The following is a 17,324-nucleotide window of genomic DNA, read 5'->3' as shown; positions in this document are numbered from 1 at the left end:
TTTTCACCATAGTCCCCTCCTCTGACTTGCCCTCCCCCCATTTCTAGGATGAGAAGGCTGCAGCCTAATTTGTTTAGATGGAGAAAAAGATGAATGTTTGTAGTTACTAGCGGCAAGGATTTACAACAAATTTGGAAACTGCTGGCTGCTGTTAGATGGTGGGTGGTAGTTTGGGGACTCTTTAGCCACCTGCAGCTCTCAAGCTGTTCAAGTGTGATTTGTTATGCTGGGGCTGCATTCGTGAGCAAAGGGAGGCTGTTCCACCATGGGGCCAACTTGAATATTCAGAAGCAGGGGATCCATAGGAGACTTCTGAAGCCAACACTGCTGGCTTGCAAAGGAGAAATGGGATGCCCTGGGAAACTGCTCTCATCACACGCCCACAATCCCTGGACATACTGAAGTATGTGGACTCAGTGTAGGGTTAGGAAGCCACTTCCTTCACTTGTATTAGTTTTTTTTTTTTAATTTTGTGACTCACTTTAAGCCTCTTGGAGGTGTTCTAAGAGGGAGAAAGAGATTGAGTGATAACCCAGTTTCCAGAAACCTTAGCAACATGACAGTCAGAACCTCAAGTATGATAAGCATAGTGGAAAAAAAACCCTGACAGCTATGATATTCCTAAAGATAATTGGTTTTTACTGAGGAATTGTAGCATTAAAGAGTAAAAAATTGCATTATTGACATAAATGGAGTGAAAAATCTGGTAGAGAAGCAATATCTGAAAGCAATATAAGTAATTTTCCCAGAACCTGGCCTTCTAGAAGAATGATTTTACCTATTGAGCTATTGCACAATCTATAAACAGATGAGAATACTTCGACAGGGGAGAAAGAAGGTGTATAACATGAAGCAAAAACCCGCTAGTAAGTCCTGTGAATACTTGAGTACATTCCCTAGGGGCACATAATGTATAAGAGAACACAGGTAGTAAAGGTCAGAAATTGTGGACATAAATCACAAGAAGGAATAAAGAAATCTCCACTCATGGTGCACTTTAATGAGAGGAAACCTCCCTTCCCATCTTTGGAGTTTATAGGAATTGACTATGTCCCAAAGGCCTGCAGAGAGGGGGAGACAGGAGCAGCTTATTTAGACAGTGAGAAGCACAGAGAATTTAAAACTTAGATGTGTCACTAGCAAACAGAACAAATCAATAACTGAAATAAATTATGTATATATTTGTCTAAGACTGGGAGAAGAAATCTGCTTGATTACAGACATGTAGGTGGAAGCCCTACAAAAGGCAGAACAGTGCTGTTGGCTACTGCAGGCAGAGCAGGGTGCAGCAGCAGAGACCTTTGGCTCATCACCACTGTTCCAAGGGAGCTGTCTGCTGTCATAAATGTGTTTTGTGAGAAGCCACAGGCACTTGCCTCTTTGCTGTGTGCTGCTGCCTTTCTCAGATGGTGCACTCCTTTCTGTGCAGTCATGGCAAAAGCATCACTCTTATTAGTTTGGACAATGGAGGGTCTGTGGAGACAAATCAGTTCTGTGTCTATAGCATGGGAGTCGGCTAAGACATCACCTGAATTTCAGTAATGCTAATACACTCAGCTGCTGCTGTCCAAGGGACACATATACAAGGAAAGCCTGTGCCCCCCAAACCTCACATTGTTTCTGTACCTGTACAGAGCTGAAGTATTTTGCCAGAAAAAGCCGCCTTGGAAACTGATGTTTTATCCTTTGTTTGATGATATGGATTTGCTGGGAAGGACTACAGTAAATGAATGTACTCTCTCATTGCAGGCATGATGGAGATTGAATAAAATAGCTAAATTCATAGCTTCTCATCCTTCCTTTTGAAGTGGTTATCTCTTAAATATTTGTTTGTATCTCTACAGAGGTCTAGAGCTTGGTGTGGTCATACCAGTCACAAATGTTTGATTTCTGCTAAGTTTCTCAAAGGGGCATTGATAAGAGACAATTTTTTTACTGCTAGAAATTATTTTTGGAGAATAAATTATATTTTATATATTTCTCTATATTTCAGATATTAAATATTCTTTATATCATATACATTTATATATATTATAGTTATTAATATCTTATATTTATATACTGCCCATTCATCAAGAAAAAGAGAAAACATCATAAATATAAATGTATTGGAAATAATTCTAGTTTAGTAGTTTTGATTCACCAGGATATTTTTTACTCATCAGTACTACAGAGGGAAATGTGACTCACTTTAGTGAAATTTGATGCGGCAATTTCAATAGGTGAGCAACAGTATTATATGCACAAAATAAACAAAAGTGTTTGAAATCTCCAATTTGCACATTCTCTGTTTAATGTTACACAATAAATTGGATAAAGGTAAGAACTGTATTGGTTATCCTAAGGGCCCTGAGATGTTAAAGTTAATTAATGTAGTTCAAGAGGGATGAAATGTGGATATGCTGTCAGTAATTCAAGACTGGGCAAAAATTGTGATGACTTCTTCTGGTTTGAGTGATACAGAGAAGAATCTTTGATATTTTTTAAACATTAGGAATCTCTGTCTGGAAAATCTGACCATTTGGAACTCGGCTAGTAACCAATACTTTGCTATCTCTTATCAGGGTTGAACAGCGACCACTTACCCTGTGGTGATCAACTTTTACTGATCTGTAATGATCGGTAACACTGTGGATCCTCACAGTGTTCAAGGGAAGATTGAGACTCCTTAACTGTGACTGGAACCCTGCAAAGAGTAAGAATTATTATTTTTTTAAATAATCCTTCATGAACCCATAGGCCACAGAAGACTAAGGGTCCATAGATTGAAAATCACTGCTTTGAGAAATGATACTTGCTTCATTCCTGTATTAACTGGTACTATATCCCTGAAAAAAACTCACCAGTTCTGAGATTTATATGACATTTCATATTCCTAATTTCATCCATCTAACATAAATTTCCTGGGAATATCCATCTAAATTGTCATCTGCTGCCTATTGTTTCTATAATGTAGCTTCTGTATGTATAACAAACAACTCTTGCAATATCTTATTTGTTCTCCTCTATCTTCTGACATGTTGCTTCAATTAGGACACAATATTACACTACTATAGTAATCACATAAGGAGATATCTGACAAAAATTTCAAAATGGCTCAGATCTTTATTCTATTAATTTCTGTAATAAGTCAGTGCATATCACTGACCATATTGCACCTGTAATTCTTGTGGGACACTGCCTGAATCATACTCTTCCTGTGCTATGCAGGCTTTTAACAAAACTTACCTCTTTTATTCTAGTAAAAGGTAAGACCAACACATTTGTGACCCAGTTGCTAGGGGGTTTGGTGTGGGGGGTTTTGTAACTGAGTATAGGACTGCCAGTGTAAACTGAGCTTCACATAAAGGATGTTGTGGCATATTTAAATTTACAACTAGGAATATTTTTATCATGGCTTCTCAGTAAGTCAAACTACATTCATATTGGAATTGCAATAGTAAATTTAGTAGCGTGTCACTGACATTGATACATTTGATTTTAAAGAAACATGGTCTTCTACTCAAATAGGTGGTAAGAATTCTTCACAATGACTCTCTTGAGGAGATACTTTTTACTTATGTTAATAAATAGATTAAATTCTATGAAACTTGTTACAGCAAATGGTTGCATAAAAATCCCTTATTTTGATATCTACTTCCTTTATGTCTGAATGACTAGACTCTTTATGTTTCAACTTTTATCTGTGTTAAGTAGGTATTCTACTGCTTACATGTAGGCCATGCCTAGATACATGCTTGAAATCTATAAAATAGAAATTAAAACTGGTGCATAAATAAGCTTGTAGACTATAAACTGAAAGTTCTTGACATGGAACAAATGAAAGCATACAGAGAGACTCTCTTGGCTGGTCACCACATTCAATTGAGCAGTTGTTATACTTTGCTGACAATACTAATAACTTAAACCATCAATCTATAGGCACAGCTATTCTTAGCAGAACACAGTGAAAACAAACTGCTTTGCTTATGGTATTCACAGCATTGAAGCATGCCCTTAGCAAAGTGGTACAAATGTCAATATGCTGCTGAGCTCCTCAAAACCTCTAACAAGTTATTTGAAGCACAAACAAACCTTCAGGAGTCTTTGAAAATATAGATCAAATTCTAATACAACCGCTTTCCCCAAATTCCGCACTTGTGAAAAATCTGTTCCCTCCCCCTCAAACTATGATAATGACTTTGAGTCAGATCTGTCAAATGGGACTGTGCCTGCGACCTGTGAGCCACTGTGTGCAAGGACCCTTAAAGTAGAAACACATACACTGGATCTAGCTGGAGCTTCAAGAACAGATTCCAGACCTCAAGGACTCAGGTGCTAACCTTGAGTTGTTACCATTCATTTCAGCTCACCTTTGTGCCTTTTGCTGTTATGGTAATGAACTTTCTTTGCTAGAAGCAAGTGCATATTTCAAATCAACATAAAAATCCAAAGGATAACTGCAAATATTTAATGTCATATTTATTAGACAGGGAAAAAAAATGCACGAAATAAAGCTTTTGGTATTATTCTCAAGAAATTAAGTTACAAGTCAGGAATTGGCACAGTGTGTTCTCAGCCAGTTAAATGCTGCATATTATTTTAGCAAACATTTCTGCTGGCAGTTGTTAACCTCAGGCAATGGAAATACATGTTTGCTGAGGAGTAAAGAGCAACTAGGGAATCTGTTTATTCACTCCCATAAGAGCTTTTCTGAACTGATACGCAGAGTTATTATTTCAGAATTAATTATAAAGCAGGTTCATTGTAAGTGGCACCTCTGCTGGTTGATTTTATTTTGGGTTTTTTTTTTTTTTTTTGAAAACCACATTAACAGCATACAGCTATTAGTTGGTTTATAAATAAAATGCAAAATTTGTTGTACTATTAGTAGAAAACTATGCTTGACTTCCACAATTTTCAGAGAATAAAGGACTTTTACCAGCTCTTCTCTTTGGGAAAATATTTTTAAAATTCAGTAACTGACATATGGTGTAAAATATTCAGTTCAAAGGAAGAAACAAAGCCAGACAGAAAACACAGAATGGTTTATATTTTTATGACTATAAGCAGTGTTCCTCCAGTATGGTAGGGAATTCATTCCAACATATCCTTCAATGTGGCACTAGTATTTTGTAACAACTTGCTGCAAGTCCTTTGTGATCTTGACTGTGTCTGCCCATTGCTCTTTCGAAGATATGCTCCATGATCTCACACCTGTCAGAGTGTTTTTCTCTTTCCAGAAATAATTTGCTTCTCCTGTCAGGCTGAGCACACAGTCTTCTTCAAAGAGCCTCTTCTGGGTGGTCATCTGGAAGAACCACCTCGGTGCAGAACAGGCGGGTTGCTGGCTTTGTGTTGGTTCACTTCTTCTCAGCACTGCCTACTGCCCTGAGGGCAGCATTAAATTTTATTCCTGGACTACACAGCATTATAACTAGATGTGCAGACATGACATTTTGATTGCTAAATTCCAGGCCTATTGACGTTTGTGACAAGGCTCAGAGAAAGACTCAGCAGAAAAAGGATAAAGATGCAGAGGAGACAATCAGCTGAGGACAGTAAGAGATAACGATCCCAGTCTCTAGAACCGAATAAACAAATGGAGGTGTCACACAACACCTGAAATGCAGCATTGAGAAGCCTCTCTCATGCAGCAATCAAAAACCAGAGCCCAGGTGCTAAAAACAGGCATGCCCAAACCACGCAGAAATTAGATTTCAAGAGTTCTGAACTGTGGCCCTTTCTACAGTCAGAAAACAGAATAGCAAATGAAAGCAGCTAAGTAAGAAACAGGAGGAAAAGCAGAAGAATCTTCCCAGGATCTAAAATATCTGGAATCATCAGAGAGAAAAGAGGAAAGTTTACTTAGTATAATTAATACTACAGACCTTTTTCTGCATAACCTTTTTCTGCAACTTTTCTCTGCATAACTACAGTGTAAAAAGCAATTTTTCCCTGCTGTATGGGGTACTTGGATATAAATCATTTCTGGGCTCGTGGCTACACTTCAGTGAAACTGATGACATGAAAGTCCGTAGACTAGGGATGAGGCAGTATTTATAATAAAAAAATCCACCTAGTGAATGGAATACTAAGATTTTTTTCCATTATAATAATGTATCTTTTGATGCTTCTTCATGTTACTATGCTATAGGAAGGTGTATGATTATCACTAGGTATAAAAATCATGCATCATTCAGATTCCCAAGGATAAGAACAGTCTCAAATGCAGACACTTGAGAGTTCCCAGGTTACATGCTGGATCTGGAGAGATGGATTCAACTGATAAATTATCAGTTTTCCTGAAATGGCAGAGGTCAGATGGAGTTACTGTGGTATAAACTGAAGGTAGTCCAATGCACTGTGCTTAACCACCACCTGGTTTTAAAGGTAGATGAGGAAATGCTTGGGTTTGGTTATTTGTTTGATTTTTTATTTATTTATTTTTAGTAGCTGTGTCACTTTGCTACTTATTTATCTAATTTAGTAGCTGTAAAAATTCATTTTCCCACCACAATTATCATCACCTAAAACTATTGCATTTAGAGCAGGTGTCGAGAAAGACTTGTTTGTCCACAAGTAGGGGTAGCATCCAAGGAAGAGATATTCCTATTTGTAGGGATGAGTAGGAATCTCACATCACAGACACAGACTATTCTTTGAAGGGAGAAAAAAAAACCCACAGAGCCTTTCAGTTAACAGATACACATTGTATGGTGTTAATCTCTCAGACTTCAAAAAATTAAAAATTACTTTGAAATATCAGAGTTAGTTTTCAATTACTCTGAACAGATGGCTTAAGGGGAAAGATGCAAATTTTACTGCTGACAATAAAAGTCAAAAAATTAACTGATCTGAGCCAGGAAAGGAGTTAACAAAATTTTCTCTTCATTTAATTGTGCAATGTAAACTAAACATTCTTCTTAAATTACTATCAAAATGCAATATGAGCAAATATAAACCTGTTTTGTTCATATTTTTAAGTCAGTGAGTGCCACAGTACCAACAGTGTGAAGAATGGAGCCCTTAGAAAAATCAGTGATCATTCTTTTTTCCCCATGCCCTTTACTAGTGTTCTTCCTTCAGTATTACCATAGAAGCCAACTGAAAATTTGCCACAGATTTGATTTTAAAAGTAATACATTGAGCTCTTTGTGTTATAATGAAGAAAGAGATGTTGAAATTTCCTAAGTTACTTTTGCTTTCCAAATGAGAAATACTCTATTTACCTGGCCCTGTGTCTAAGCCTACTGTATAGGAAAAAATCCTATTTAAATCAGCTATTTATTGGTTACAGTGAAATCTTTATCGCACAATAATGTATTTTTCCCTTTTTTCCCCATAAGGGAAGACCATTATATATATAACATAAATATATGCATAATTTTTTTTTTATTCTCAGGAGAGAATAAAACTTTAAACATTGCAACCATATTGACCCCATTGTGTTTAGTTTTGCTAGTTAATCTCTTGTCCAAATCTCACTGAAGACAATGGTTTTACCGAATGACTATATGAGTTTTTTTAAGGAAGAGGACTTGGAATAAGCAAAGATAAGCTTCTAAAAATAAATTACCCCTTCCAAGAGATGATAGATAGATAGATAGATAGATAGATAGATAGATAGATAGATAGATAGATAGATAGATAGATAATTTAATGCAGTTCCCGCAGCTCGGGATCGTGGGTCTGTATAGAATATCGCACAGAAATTCACAACATGAACTTGAGCGCCGCTGCTGCCGTCCCCAGCCCTCCCCAAGGTGCCGGCGCTGCGGAGCCATTTGCCAGGGAGGTGTGTGCCATCTAGTGGCACAGGGACACACGGCGACACGGGAACCCGGAGAGAGTCACAGGATCCATCAGGGCGGAGACCTTTGAGATTGTCAAGTCCAACCTGCGGCCGAACTCCACGTTGTCAGCAACAACATGGCACCAAGTGGCACGTCTTTCCTTAAACAGGATGGTAACTCCACCACCTCTCTGGGCAGCCCATTCCAATTCCACTTCTTGAAGAATTTCTTCCTAATGCCCAACCTGAACCTTCCCTGGTGCAGCTTAAGACTATGCCCTCTTGTCCTGTCGCTAGTTGCCTGGGAGAAGAGGCCAATCCTCACCTGGCTACACCCTGCTTTCAGGGAGTTGTAGAGAGTGATCAGGTCACCCCGAACTTTCTTTTTTCCAGGCTTAATTCGAGGGCTAGGAAACAGCTCCTTGACATAAGCAGCTATGAACGAAAACCCAAATGTGTTCACTTCCAGCAGCAGTGCCTCTTGCAAATCTCTCTCCTCCTTATGTATTGCAAATTGTTACCTCTAATTTATCTCACTGATCCTTACCTTTGCCTTCCACTCCACTCTTATGAAAACCCACCTGGACTGCTGCATCCAGCTCTGGGGTCCTCAGTACACAAAGGACATCAACCTGTTGGAGCAGGTCCAGAGGAGGACTATGAAAATGATCAGAATGATGGAGCACCCCTCCTACAAGGAAAGGCAAAGAGAGTCATGGTCGCTCAGCCTGGAGGAGATAAGTCTCTAGGAGAGACTTTGTTTTTGCCTTCCAGTACCAAAGAGAGCCTACAAGAAAGTGCAAGAGGGACTTTTTACAAGAGCATGTAAAAACAGGACAAGGGGGAATAGCTTCAAACTGGCAGAGGGTAAGTTTAGATTAGATTAGATTATTAGGAAGAAATTCCTTGCTGTGAGGGTGGTGAAGCACTGGAACAGGTTGTCCAGAGAAACAGCAGGTGCTTCATCCTTGAAGGTGTTCAAGGGCAGGTTGGATGGAGCTTTGAGCAATCTGGTCTAGTGAAAGGTGCCCCTGCACAGGGAGGGAGGCTGGATCCACATGAAATTTAAACTCCTTTCCCAAACAGTTTAAACCCAAACACTCGATGATTCTCTGACGCAGCAGGTCAGCTGGCCCCTCTCTCCCCACAGCCAGAAAGGGGCCTGCCCCCGACCACCTCGTGGGCCGGCAGCCCTCCCAGCGAAGGGAGCGCACCCGCGGGCCGCCCGCCCCCACGGCCGCGGCACGGACTACAGTTCCCAGGTGCCCGCGGGGCGGGCCGGCGCGGCCGCCGCCGCCGAGCGCCCCTGCGCGAGGGCTGCTGGGAGCTGTAGTAGGGGGCGGGGTGAAGATGGCGTCAAGGGTGAGCGTGGTGCTGCGGCCGGTGAAGAGTATCGTGGTCCGGTTCTGCCCCTTCGAGCCCAATGTAGAGAGCACCAGGTGAGGGGGCTGCGGGGGCGGCCCTGGCCCCGGCTCGCTCTGTCTGGGCTCCGTGTGTGTAAGACGCCCGAGCGCCCTCCGTACGCCCTTCCTGCGGCCTCCCGGCTGGCGGGCTCTGCGCGGGTTCCCTGCGTCTCCCGGCGGGCGCCAGGGCTGGGCCCTTGGCACCAGGGCTCATTCCGTGCTGCTGCTCCCAGGAGCGCGGAACAGCAGCTGTGCCCAGCTGCAGACCCTTTTAATAGGCGTATGCACTGAGCTTTAGCAGAATACTCGGTGGGTTGCCCCGCAGTGGCTGATCCTGTGGTGAGGGTATATAGCCGCTCCAGGCGACGGGGCAGCTCCTTTATCCCGGCAATTAAATACTGGGAGAAATTAAGGAGATTGTGCTTCTCCAGCGATGTAGGTTCTGCGCCAAGCAGTTCCAACATGCCGTTTTGCAGTGACTTTACAGGCACACCTACTTTTAAAATGAATTTAGTAACACAGCTTAATTTACAATATCTTTAAACTGCCAGAATAGCAGCTTAAAGTAGCGTCACTCATTTCAGAAATCTGCAGGAGACCAAAGGTGTTATATAAATAAATGCTGTCTCAAACCCATACAAGAAAACATTGGCAAGCAAATGATGTATAAAGAAAAATGAAAATGCCTTTGCTGTTTATTTTTTATTATTGTTACTAATCTAGCGAAGAGAAACACAGAAAGTGTATACACTAAAGTTTTACAAAGTTCTTCGGTATGCTTTTTACTTAAGGAATATCAGTTTGGATTTTTAAGAGTGATTCTCTCATGAGTACCTGTCTGGACTTCAGTACAGATCCTGTTTTGCTTATATTTTGTTGCTCAGCAATATTGAGATATGCAAATTAGTTTAAAATATGCTTAATTTCTGTCTACAATGTACTTAATGTATTTTTAATATATTTTCAGAAAATTTCTTCAATGTATTTACCATAAAAAAGTCCAAGCTACTAATACAAACTGTGAAGTGACCACTGATGTGAGACATGATGGATCTGAACCAGTTGTAGATGTTATGTTTGGTAAGGAGTTTGTTTTTAAATAACAACAGAAAAAACCCTGGGTTTGTGTTGTTACAATGTTATTGTATTCTTTTTTTTTTTTTTTTTTAACAGTGATATTTTTTTTTTGGCTCTGGTGCATAACTAGGTGTTGTGCAGCTGGGAGGAAAAAAAAAAGAGGGTGTCACTAACAGACTGATGTCTAGATAAATGTGTATATAAGTCTCTACTGTTGCTAGATCTAAGGGATCTTAGATCCAACAACTGACAACATTGGAGCTGAGTGTACTTTTGTAGTGATGTACTTATATGACCTTGCAGTGAGGTACCATTCCAGGAAAGTAAATGTAGCTCTGTTTTTATATAATAATCTGTTTACTTTCTGTAATTTTTTAATGTTAGCTGTGGTGGAGGCATCTCAGTCTTGAGAACAGAAGGTTGAATACCTTTAGTTGCTTATGCAACTGAGTAACTGCAATTTGAAGGAACTGCTGAGATGGGTGAGGCTATACATGTGCAGATGGACCTGCAGAATGAGGTCAACTATGTACAAGAAATTTCTTGGTTTCCTTTGAGGGTATAGGGAACGGGCAGGGAATTGGTGGTGGAAATTTCATCAGTTCTGGAAGCGTCCCAGATTCTAGGCTATGAACAGATGGCTCTAATCTGCTTTTGTCCTTTTCTCTGGCTGCGTCTTCTTTCCTGCTGTGCTGTAATGGACCAATATGTCATGTAGCCCAATAAAGTTTTCACTAATACTGATTTCTGCTACCCTCTAATCTTTAAAATTCTATATTTTTAGTGAATTGGTGGAAATGTCAAAAGTGGTGAATGGTCTTTGTTTTGCTTAAGAAAGTCTACCTATTTCAAAGTTAACATTGCTTGTCTCTCTCTCCCCCATGCCTCTGTCTTTCCCATCCTTGTGATGTATTAAGACTAAAGCAGTAAAGCTCTATGTTTTTCACAGTGTAAACCCAAACCAGTTTATCTCATTAATGCCAAGGCACCTCTAAACTCTTCAGTTTTTAAGAGCTGATTTTTCTCCAGTGAAGTGTTTGTAGCCCTTGTAGTTGGCAAAGATGAGGCTGGAATGTGGATGCCAAGCATGGTATTTCACTATGTGGGTATCAGTTTTGTATTTGCAAATCTTGCAAAATAATTAACTTGGGTAACATTCAACTTCTGCCTGTTTTAAAATAAATTCTTTCGGAATTCTACAAATCCTAGTGCTTCCTATTTTTTCACATTATAACCACAGAATTGTGTGAACCAATTTGTTGTTTTGGCTGAAGAAGTATGTAAATGGACCACAGACAACAGACTACTAAAATGCTTAGCCATTTGTGGAAATTGGGCCTTCCAATGCCTTCTTTGCCTTTTGTGAGATGGCTTTGGGGGCATAATATGAGCCATTCTTATCAATTGTGTTCTTACTATAGACAAACCTAGACAAATGCTTCAGAATTTTCAGTAATGCAGTGGAGAAGTGGAAAATTAAATGCGTATTGTGTGCAGTTTGATCTGTTTGTTTGGCGGCGGTGCGTAGTCAGTTTCCTTGGTAGCTGGGGTACTTTCTAATCAGACAAGGTGAACTGCATGTTTGGATTTTTGTGTACAAAACAACTGCACACCGGAGTAGTTGTCACTTTGTCACTTCTTAAGGTGTTCTTCATTTGTAGCCGATGGAGATCGACTGATAATGAAGGGAGCCCACTTGACGACAGGGGAAATGTTAACAGCATTGGCATCCAGATGTAATGCAAAAGACCTTAAGGAGGAACAGAAAAGCAAGAAGAAGAATCCCTGAAGAATGGAAAAAACAACTGTGTTTGCATCTACGTGTGTTAGAAACAGCAGGCTGCACAGAAGACTTTTTGCTATGCAACAAAATCTGAGAGATGGCCAAAAGACTTTAAATGTTCCCTGCCTTCCCTTGAAGGGGAGCATACTAGATCAACAGATCTTCTAACATTAGTGGGTCAGAGTGGTTCAAGATGCATGAATGTGTCTTTATAAGCAGCTTGCATGTTGGACTAATAACACATGTATTTGCATATCAATGTGAACAATGCACATTAGCTATTAAATTAATACTGCAATGAAGCCAGATCTCTTTTGGACATTATTTCCTACAAAACTTCTATAAGTGTAAGGCAAAACATTTTTACAGTGGTTATTATTATTTGAAAGCTATTAAATTTATTAAAAATTTGAAGAAAACTTTTAAAAGTATTCATCATTGATTTAGCTGTGGCACAGCGGGCTGCGAATGTAGAGTGGTTTTTGTACTACTGTTTGTAATACATCTGTTGCTAAGTCCCTACCACTTTCTTCCTCTTTTTTTTTAAGGAAGTGGGAAATTTGCTAAATGTAAATTTAGCTCAGCTATTAAAGTAACAAGGTTATGGGGCTGTCAACACACAGTAGAGTTACTCATCCTGCATAAAAGTAACTAAGTTTAGCTCAAGTTAGTTTTTTTGATAATTGGAGAAAAGGGCTAGCTTTGAAGTTCTGTTTTGTAGTGGTTTTGTCACTCTCTTTTGGGATATTTCATTGACTATTTTATAAAGATCAAAGGCAGAGCTTCATTTGGTGTTTATAGTCCCATGTCCAACCCTGTTATTTATTAAAGTGACTGCTTAGATGTCTCATCTGTATTGCAAAGCTCTGTGGGTTTGGAAGGGTCAATCTCTTCTCAGGCTGTGCAGGTGAAGGTGTCAGCTGCACATGTGTTTCACGTGCATCAGTTTTGTTCATAACAAAAATATAGTTCCAGTTTTGACAATTGCAGGTATGGTATTCTTGAGAGACTTTACTTCTACCTCTTTGTAATCAGATGCCTGAATTCTCTAAAACTAGTACATATATTTCCAAAGTTGGCAGCAGATTTAGGACACAAATCTGAAATTAGTTTTACCTTACTTTTGCCAAGATTATTAAATGGACACTGTCCATTCTGAAAGCAATAAGGTTTTAAATAGCACTGTCAAGGTACTTCTTTGCAAGTTCTTCATTAGAATATTGAAGTCAAGGTGATGTCTTATGGAGAAGGAGAGCTGTGCTAAAGGCATTCGGTGTTTCCCATGTGTTTGCAGCAAACCAAAGAGTGTGAGATAAGATGACTCAATGAAATTTAGACGTGGGAACAAGATGTGAACAACTTTGTCTGGGATAAGTACCTTCTCTGCACTGGAACCCTTTTATTTTATTAGGTCACCAGCCCTTCAGAGTGGTTTTGGAGTGCTGAGCTGCTAAACCTGCTACTGAGCTCCCTTACAGCAGAGGGGTTATGAGAACACCTGAAATGGAGAGGATTTAAAATCCTGTCAAGCCAGAGGAGTATCGCAGAAGAGGACCAAATTGAAATAAGAATATTCAAAGGGCAGATTATTTTATTGTTTTATTTTGTTTTGGTTTTCCCACAGTTTAGAATAGCATCATACACGATGACTTAATCTGAAAAAGCTGAAAGGAACAGTGAGAATTGTTCAAGTGGAAGACCTACACACAGTTATTGTTCCCCTGGTTAATCATGTGTTCATATGCTCAAAAGCCCTCTTACCATAACATATCAATGTTTTTTTGTTTTTGTTTTTTTTTCTTTAACAGTCTGTACATCAGTGTACAAAACTTACGTTTTAATTTGAAGTGACTACATCCGTCTCAAATGATTAGCCATCTCTAAGTGCTTAAAGAGTTGAACAGGAGTAATGTAATTAATAATTAATTATTGTTAATAATTAAGTTTCTATAGTATTTATTTGGGGTCAAGATTGGGGCTTATATTTATGAATAGAAAAGGGAGAAAAATGAAGATCCTAGCTAGTTTTTTATCACCAAAATGAATCCTTTCTGTTGTCAAAGAAAGGCAGTTTATTTCTTGCTTTACTAGCATGGGTAGGCATCCTGCTCTGTTTCCTAAGTGCTTTCGTTTTAATCCACATGTGCCCAACCTTTCTGCTTAGGTTAAGCCAAAGGCCTGCAGCGTCACCATTGAGAGATCAACAATTCAGGGGATGAGGTGTAGGCTGGTGCTGCTTTTGCTGTGGGTGCTGGAAGCTGCAGTTTGCAGTAATAAAGCTCTGATTGGTTTTGTGCATGAAAAAGATGTAATGGCTGGTTTTTTAATATGCAACGTGTAAAGCAAAACCTACAGGACAGAAAAGTCAAGCTAAAAATGTGCATCCCCAAGACTACAAGGTACTGGAGTGATATAAACAAGCAAGATGGGCAAGAATGCACTCCTCTGATGATTATTATGCTAATATGTAGAAAATTACTTTCCCTGTATCGCGGAGATAAAGGTACGAATTTATTTTTCAAGTACGTTAAAGATAATCTGTAATGACTTTCTTCCCTGAGCATTTAGATAGCTTTACTGCAAGCTGCTCTTACACTACCAGCTCCTGCTGCTGACTGCCCGAAACAAAGCTCTGACAGTTTCCTGACATGCACAGGCCAGCGCTGGGGATGTACAGGGTATTAAGGTCACTCATGCACAACAAAGCGTGTCTGGGTGAGCACTGACTTTGCATGTTGTTATTCTTTAGCCCACTAATCTTGATTATTGTATCCCACCAAAAATGTGGGTGATTGCCCAACTATAAAAGGAACTGGAACAAACCCTAAAAAACTAGGATTGCCTAAATGCAAATACCGTGGCCTCGTAGGATGTCTGATAGCAGGTGATGATATTAAAATGGCTAAATCTATAATGCCTTGAGATTTAGCAATTATTAGAATCATCTTAGATCTTTTCACTGTATAAATGCCTATTTATTTAGACAGTCTTATCAGTGCATAGGGAAAATAGTCTTGAAATGGATGAATATGCCGTTCAGATAACACAGCCTGGCTGAGGTACTCCCTTTTTAAGTATCTGCAACATTGTTTTTAGAAAAAGATAATGGTATTTTTATTAAAGATTTCAGCTTGGAGCAACAGTGTTAGTGAACATTGCACCTCTGCTTGTTTGAATTTTAAATGACCAAGGAGTTTATATAATATAAGGAAGCCAGAAAACCCCCTCAAAACTTGAATATCCTGGGACTGTATTTAACAGTTCTCAAGATACTTGCTTTCAGATGTATCCACGTGTATACACTCCTTGCAGTTTTAAGAATTGCTGGCTCACTGCCCACCTCACCAACTCCATGTGCAACTAGTTTTCCTGGATGCGGGCCCTGCCTTTCTATTGAGTGGCTTGGAGTCATGTTGAGACCGACATGTTGCCTGTCAGCAATGCCTCTTCCAGATGCACTTCTCTGCCTTCTCCATCTCCGGGCCTGATAGTCTTTTTCCTTACTGCCGTTGTTTGATCTCATCCAGGCTCCTCTTTTCTCCTTGAAAGGCCTGAGTCACTCTTCTGAGCCCTTTTTAGTGTTTGCCAAGAGTATGCAGTAGCTTCAAGCAGCCATGGTACTCTGCTGCTGGTAGACCACTCCATGTTCTTTGCTTCCTGCTCAGGCTTGCTCTGTAAGCTGATAAATGTTGGGCTGGAGCAGCATGAATAGGTAGAGGTGGTACTTTGCTTCTGATTATTTTTAACTTAACGAAAAATGGTCTTTACATTGAGCTGGTCTTCTCAGGATTTTACAAAACTAAGGATGTGCCCAGGGACAGATGGTAGGGCTGTGAAGGCAGATGAGCTGCTGACCTCTTTTGATCATGACACTTGAAATTCTAAAGTGATACTTCAAAGCAGAGTTAAGGCAAACCTAGAGATTCTGCTCGACTTAAAGCAGTCTCCCACATACTGGCAATGCTAATAGCAGAGGTTAATAGCACATCAAAGGAGATCTTTGTATTGTGCTTCACTGGAAGAGGTGAGTCTGACTTACTTCCATATGAATATTTCTTTTAAGGCAAAATAGCTGAAAAAATGGACCAGCAGACATGTTTATGAAGGGAATGCTTGGTCAATAGGAGCAAAGCCTGGGAAAGACATCCTTAGTGGACAGATTTTCACAATGGAGTCTGACAATCACTGCAAGAAGTTCAGGAAACACGTAGGAGGCAAAGCAGCAGGTTCCTTCCTTACACAGGCACTACTCCTCTATTTCTTTTGATCCTCCACCCTTTTTCCACAGGGAGTCAAAGACCAACCTCACTGTAAAAATTGCATGGTCAGCATGCAAAGCCAGCAAGTTTGTCCTCTCTAACACAGGTCTTGCATAGATGCACAGAATGGTCTTTTCAGTATTGGGGAATCTGAGTGGTCCAAGTCACTTGCATGAATAAAAGAAACAATAAATATTTTCATGGAGTTTTAAAAATGTCTTTTTATAGAGGAAGATTTATAGAACTTGACTTCAAAATCCACTTCTCAAATGAATTTCAGATTATTTACTGGGAATGAGAAATTTAAGAATCAGATGATTACTTCTTTCCTTCAGATAGGTAGACTGGTATCAAGTTAAGCTGCACATAAAAGGTGGCAGAATCAGTACCAAAAACTTTTGGCAGAAGCATAGGAAAAAATCAGGGAATTGCAATGTAATTTCCTACTTCTTACAGATTTTCTCTGGTCTTCTTCTTAGATATGTAATATCATATCTTGAGATGGAATCAGGGATGTAAACCCAAATAGTGTGAGACTTTTCAAGTCTAGAAGAGCAGGCTGGAAAATACCTGCTTGTCCTGCATGGTTGCTTGAGATGCCAGAGGCAGGAATTTTCTTAGAAGACTTTTGAACATGAGTCATGTAGTCAACCCTCTTTACAAACTTAGCATGTTGGCAATGGGAATGGGATAATAGTAAAAACAAGCTTTAGCTTCCAAAGGGTTTTTCCCCAGTGTTCTGCAGTCCATGAAAAAGGAGGTCTTGAAAGGTGAATCAGAACTGGAAGCTAATACATTGAGCAGCAGCCTGGAGAGCCTCTCTTCCTGCTGAGTGCAGGTGTGAGAAGGCTTGTGCTGTTTGGTGAAAAGGAACCCCCATCAACAGTGTCTCAAGTGTTTTACACCTAAGCCCTTGTCACCCCAGGATGAAGTCCTTCAGGAGCCCTGGCCAGGTATACAACCTACACATATTCCTAGCACCCTACTGCATGATTTTGGCCAACAGGAAGAGGAGCAATTGCAGCCCC

The 17,324-nt window shown here is 39.8% G+C and overlaps 1 protein-coding gene across 1 annotated transcript; it reads left to right on the top strand.

Moving 5' to 3' along the window:
• Positions 1–9,089: 9,089 nt before the first annotated feature.
• Positions 9,090–12,343, top strand: MRPL53 (mitochondrial ribosomal protein L53). The gene is made up of 3 exons (XM_066179636.1): positions 9,090–9,213; positions 10,145–10,257; positions 11,916–12,343. Exons 1-3 carry the CDS (start codon positions 9,125–9,127, stop codon positions 12,041–12,043), a joined length of 330 nt encoding a protein of 109 aa, XP_066035733.1. The 5' UTR covers positions 9,090–9,124; the 3' UTR covers positions 12,044–12,343.
• Positions 12,344–17,324: the final 4,981 nt, after the last annotated feature.

The sequence above is a fragment of the Chamaea fasciata genome, unplaced genomic scaffold, assembly GCF_029207755.1.
Source record: "Chamaea fasciata isolate MVZ Bird 193981 ecotype frontalis unplaced genomic scaffold, bChaFas1.0.hap1 SCAF_1, whole genome shotgun sequence".
NCBI lineage: Eukaryota > Metazoa > Chordata > Aves > Passeriformes > Sylviidae > Chamaea > Chamaea fasciata.
The sequence above is the reverse complement of the archived record's forward strand: the minus strand, read 5'-3'. Positions and strand labels throughout refer to the sequence as shown.

Coding starts and splice junctions, on each gene's coding strand:
- MRPL53 (XM_066179636.1), top strand. CDS start 9,125: ATGGCGTCAAGGGTGAGCGTGGTGCTGCGGCCGGTGAAGAGTATCGTG. Junction 9,214..10,144: donor CCCAATGTAGAGAGCACCAG/GTGAGGGGGCTG, acceptor ATATATTTTCAG/AAAATTTCTTCAATGTATTT. Junction 10,258..11,915: donor AGTTGTAGATGTTATGTTTG/GTAAGGAGTTTG, acceptor CTTCATTTGTAG/CCGATGGAGATCGACTGATA.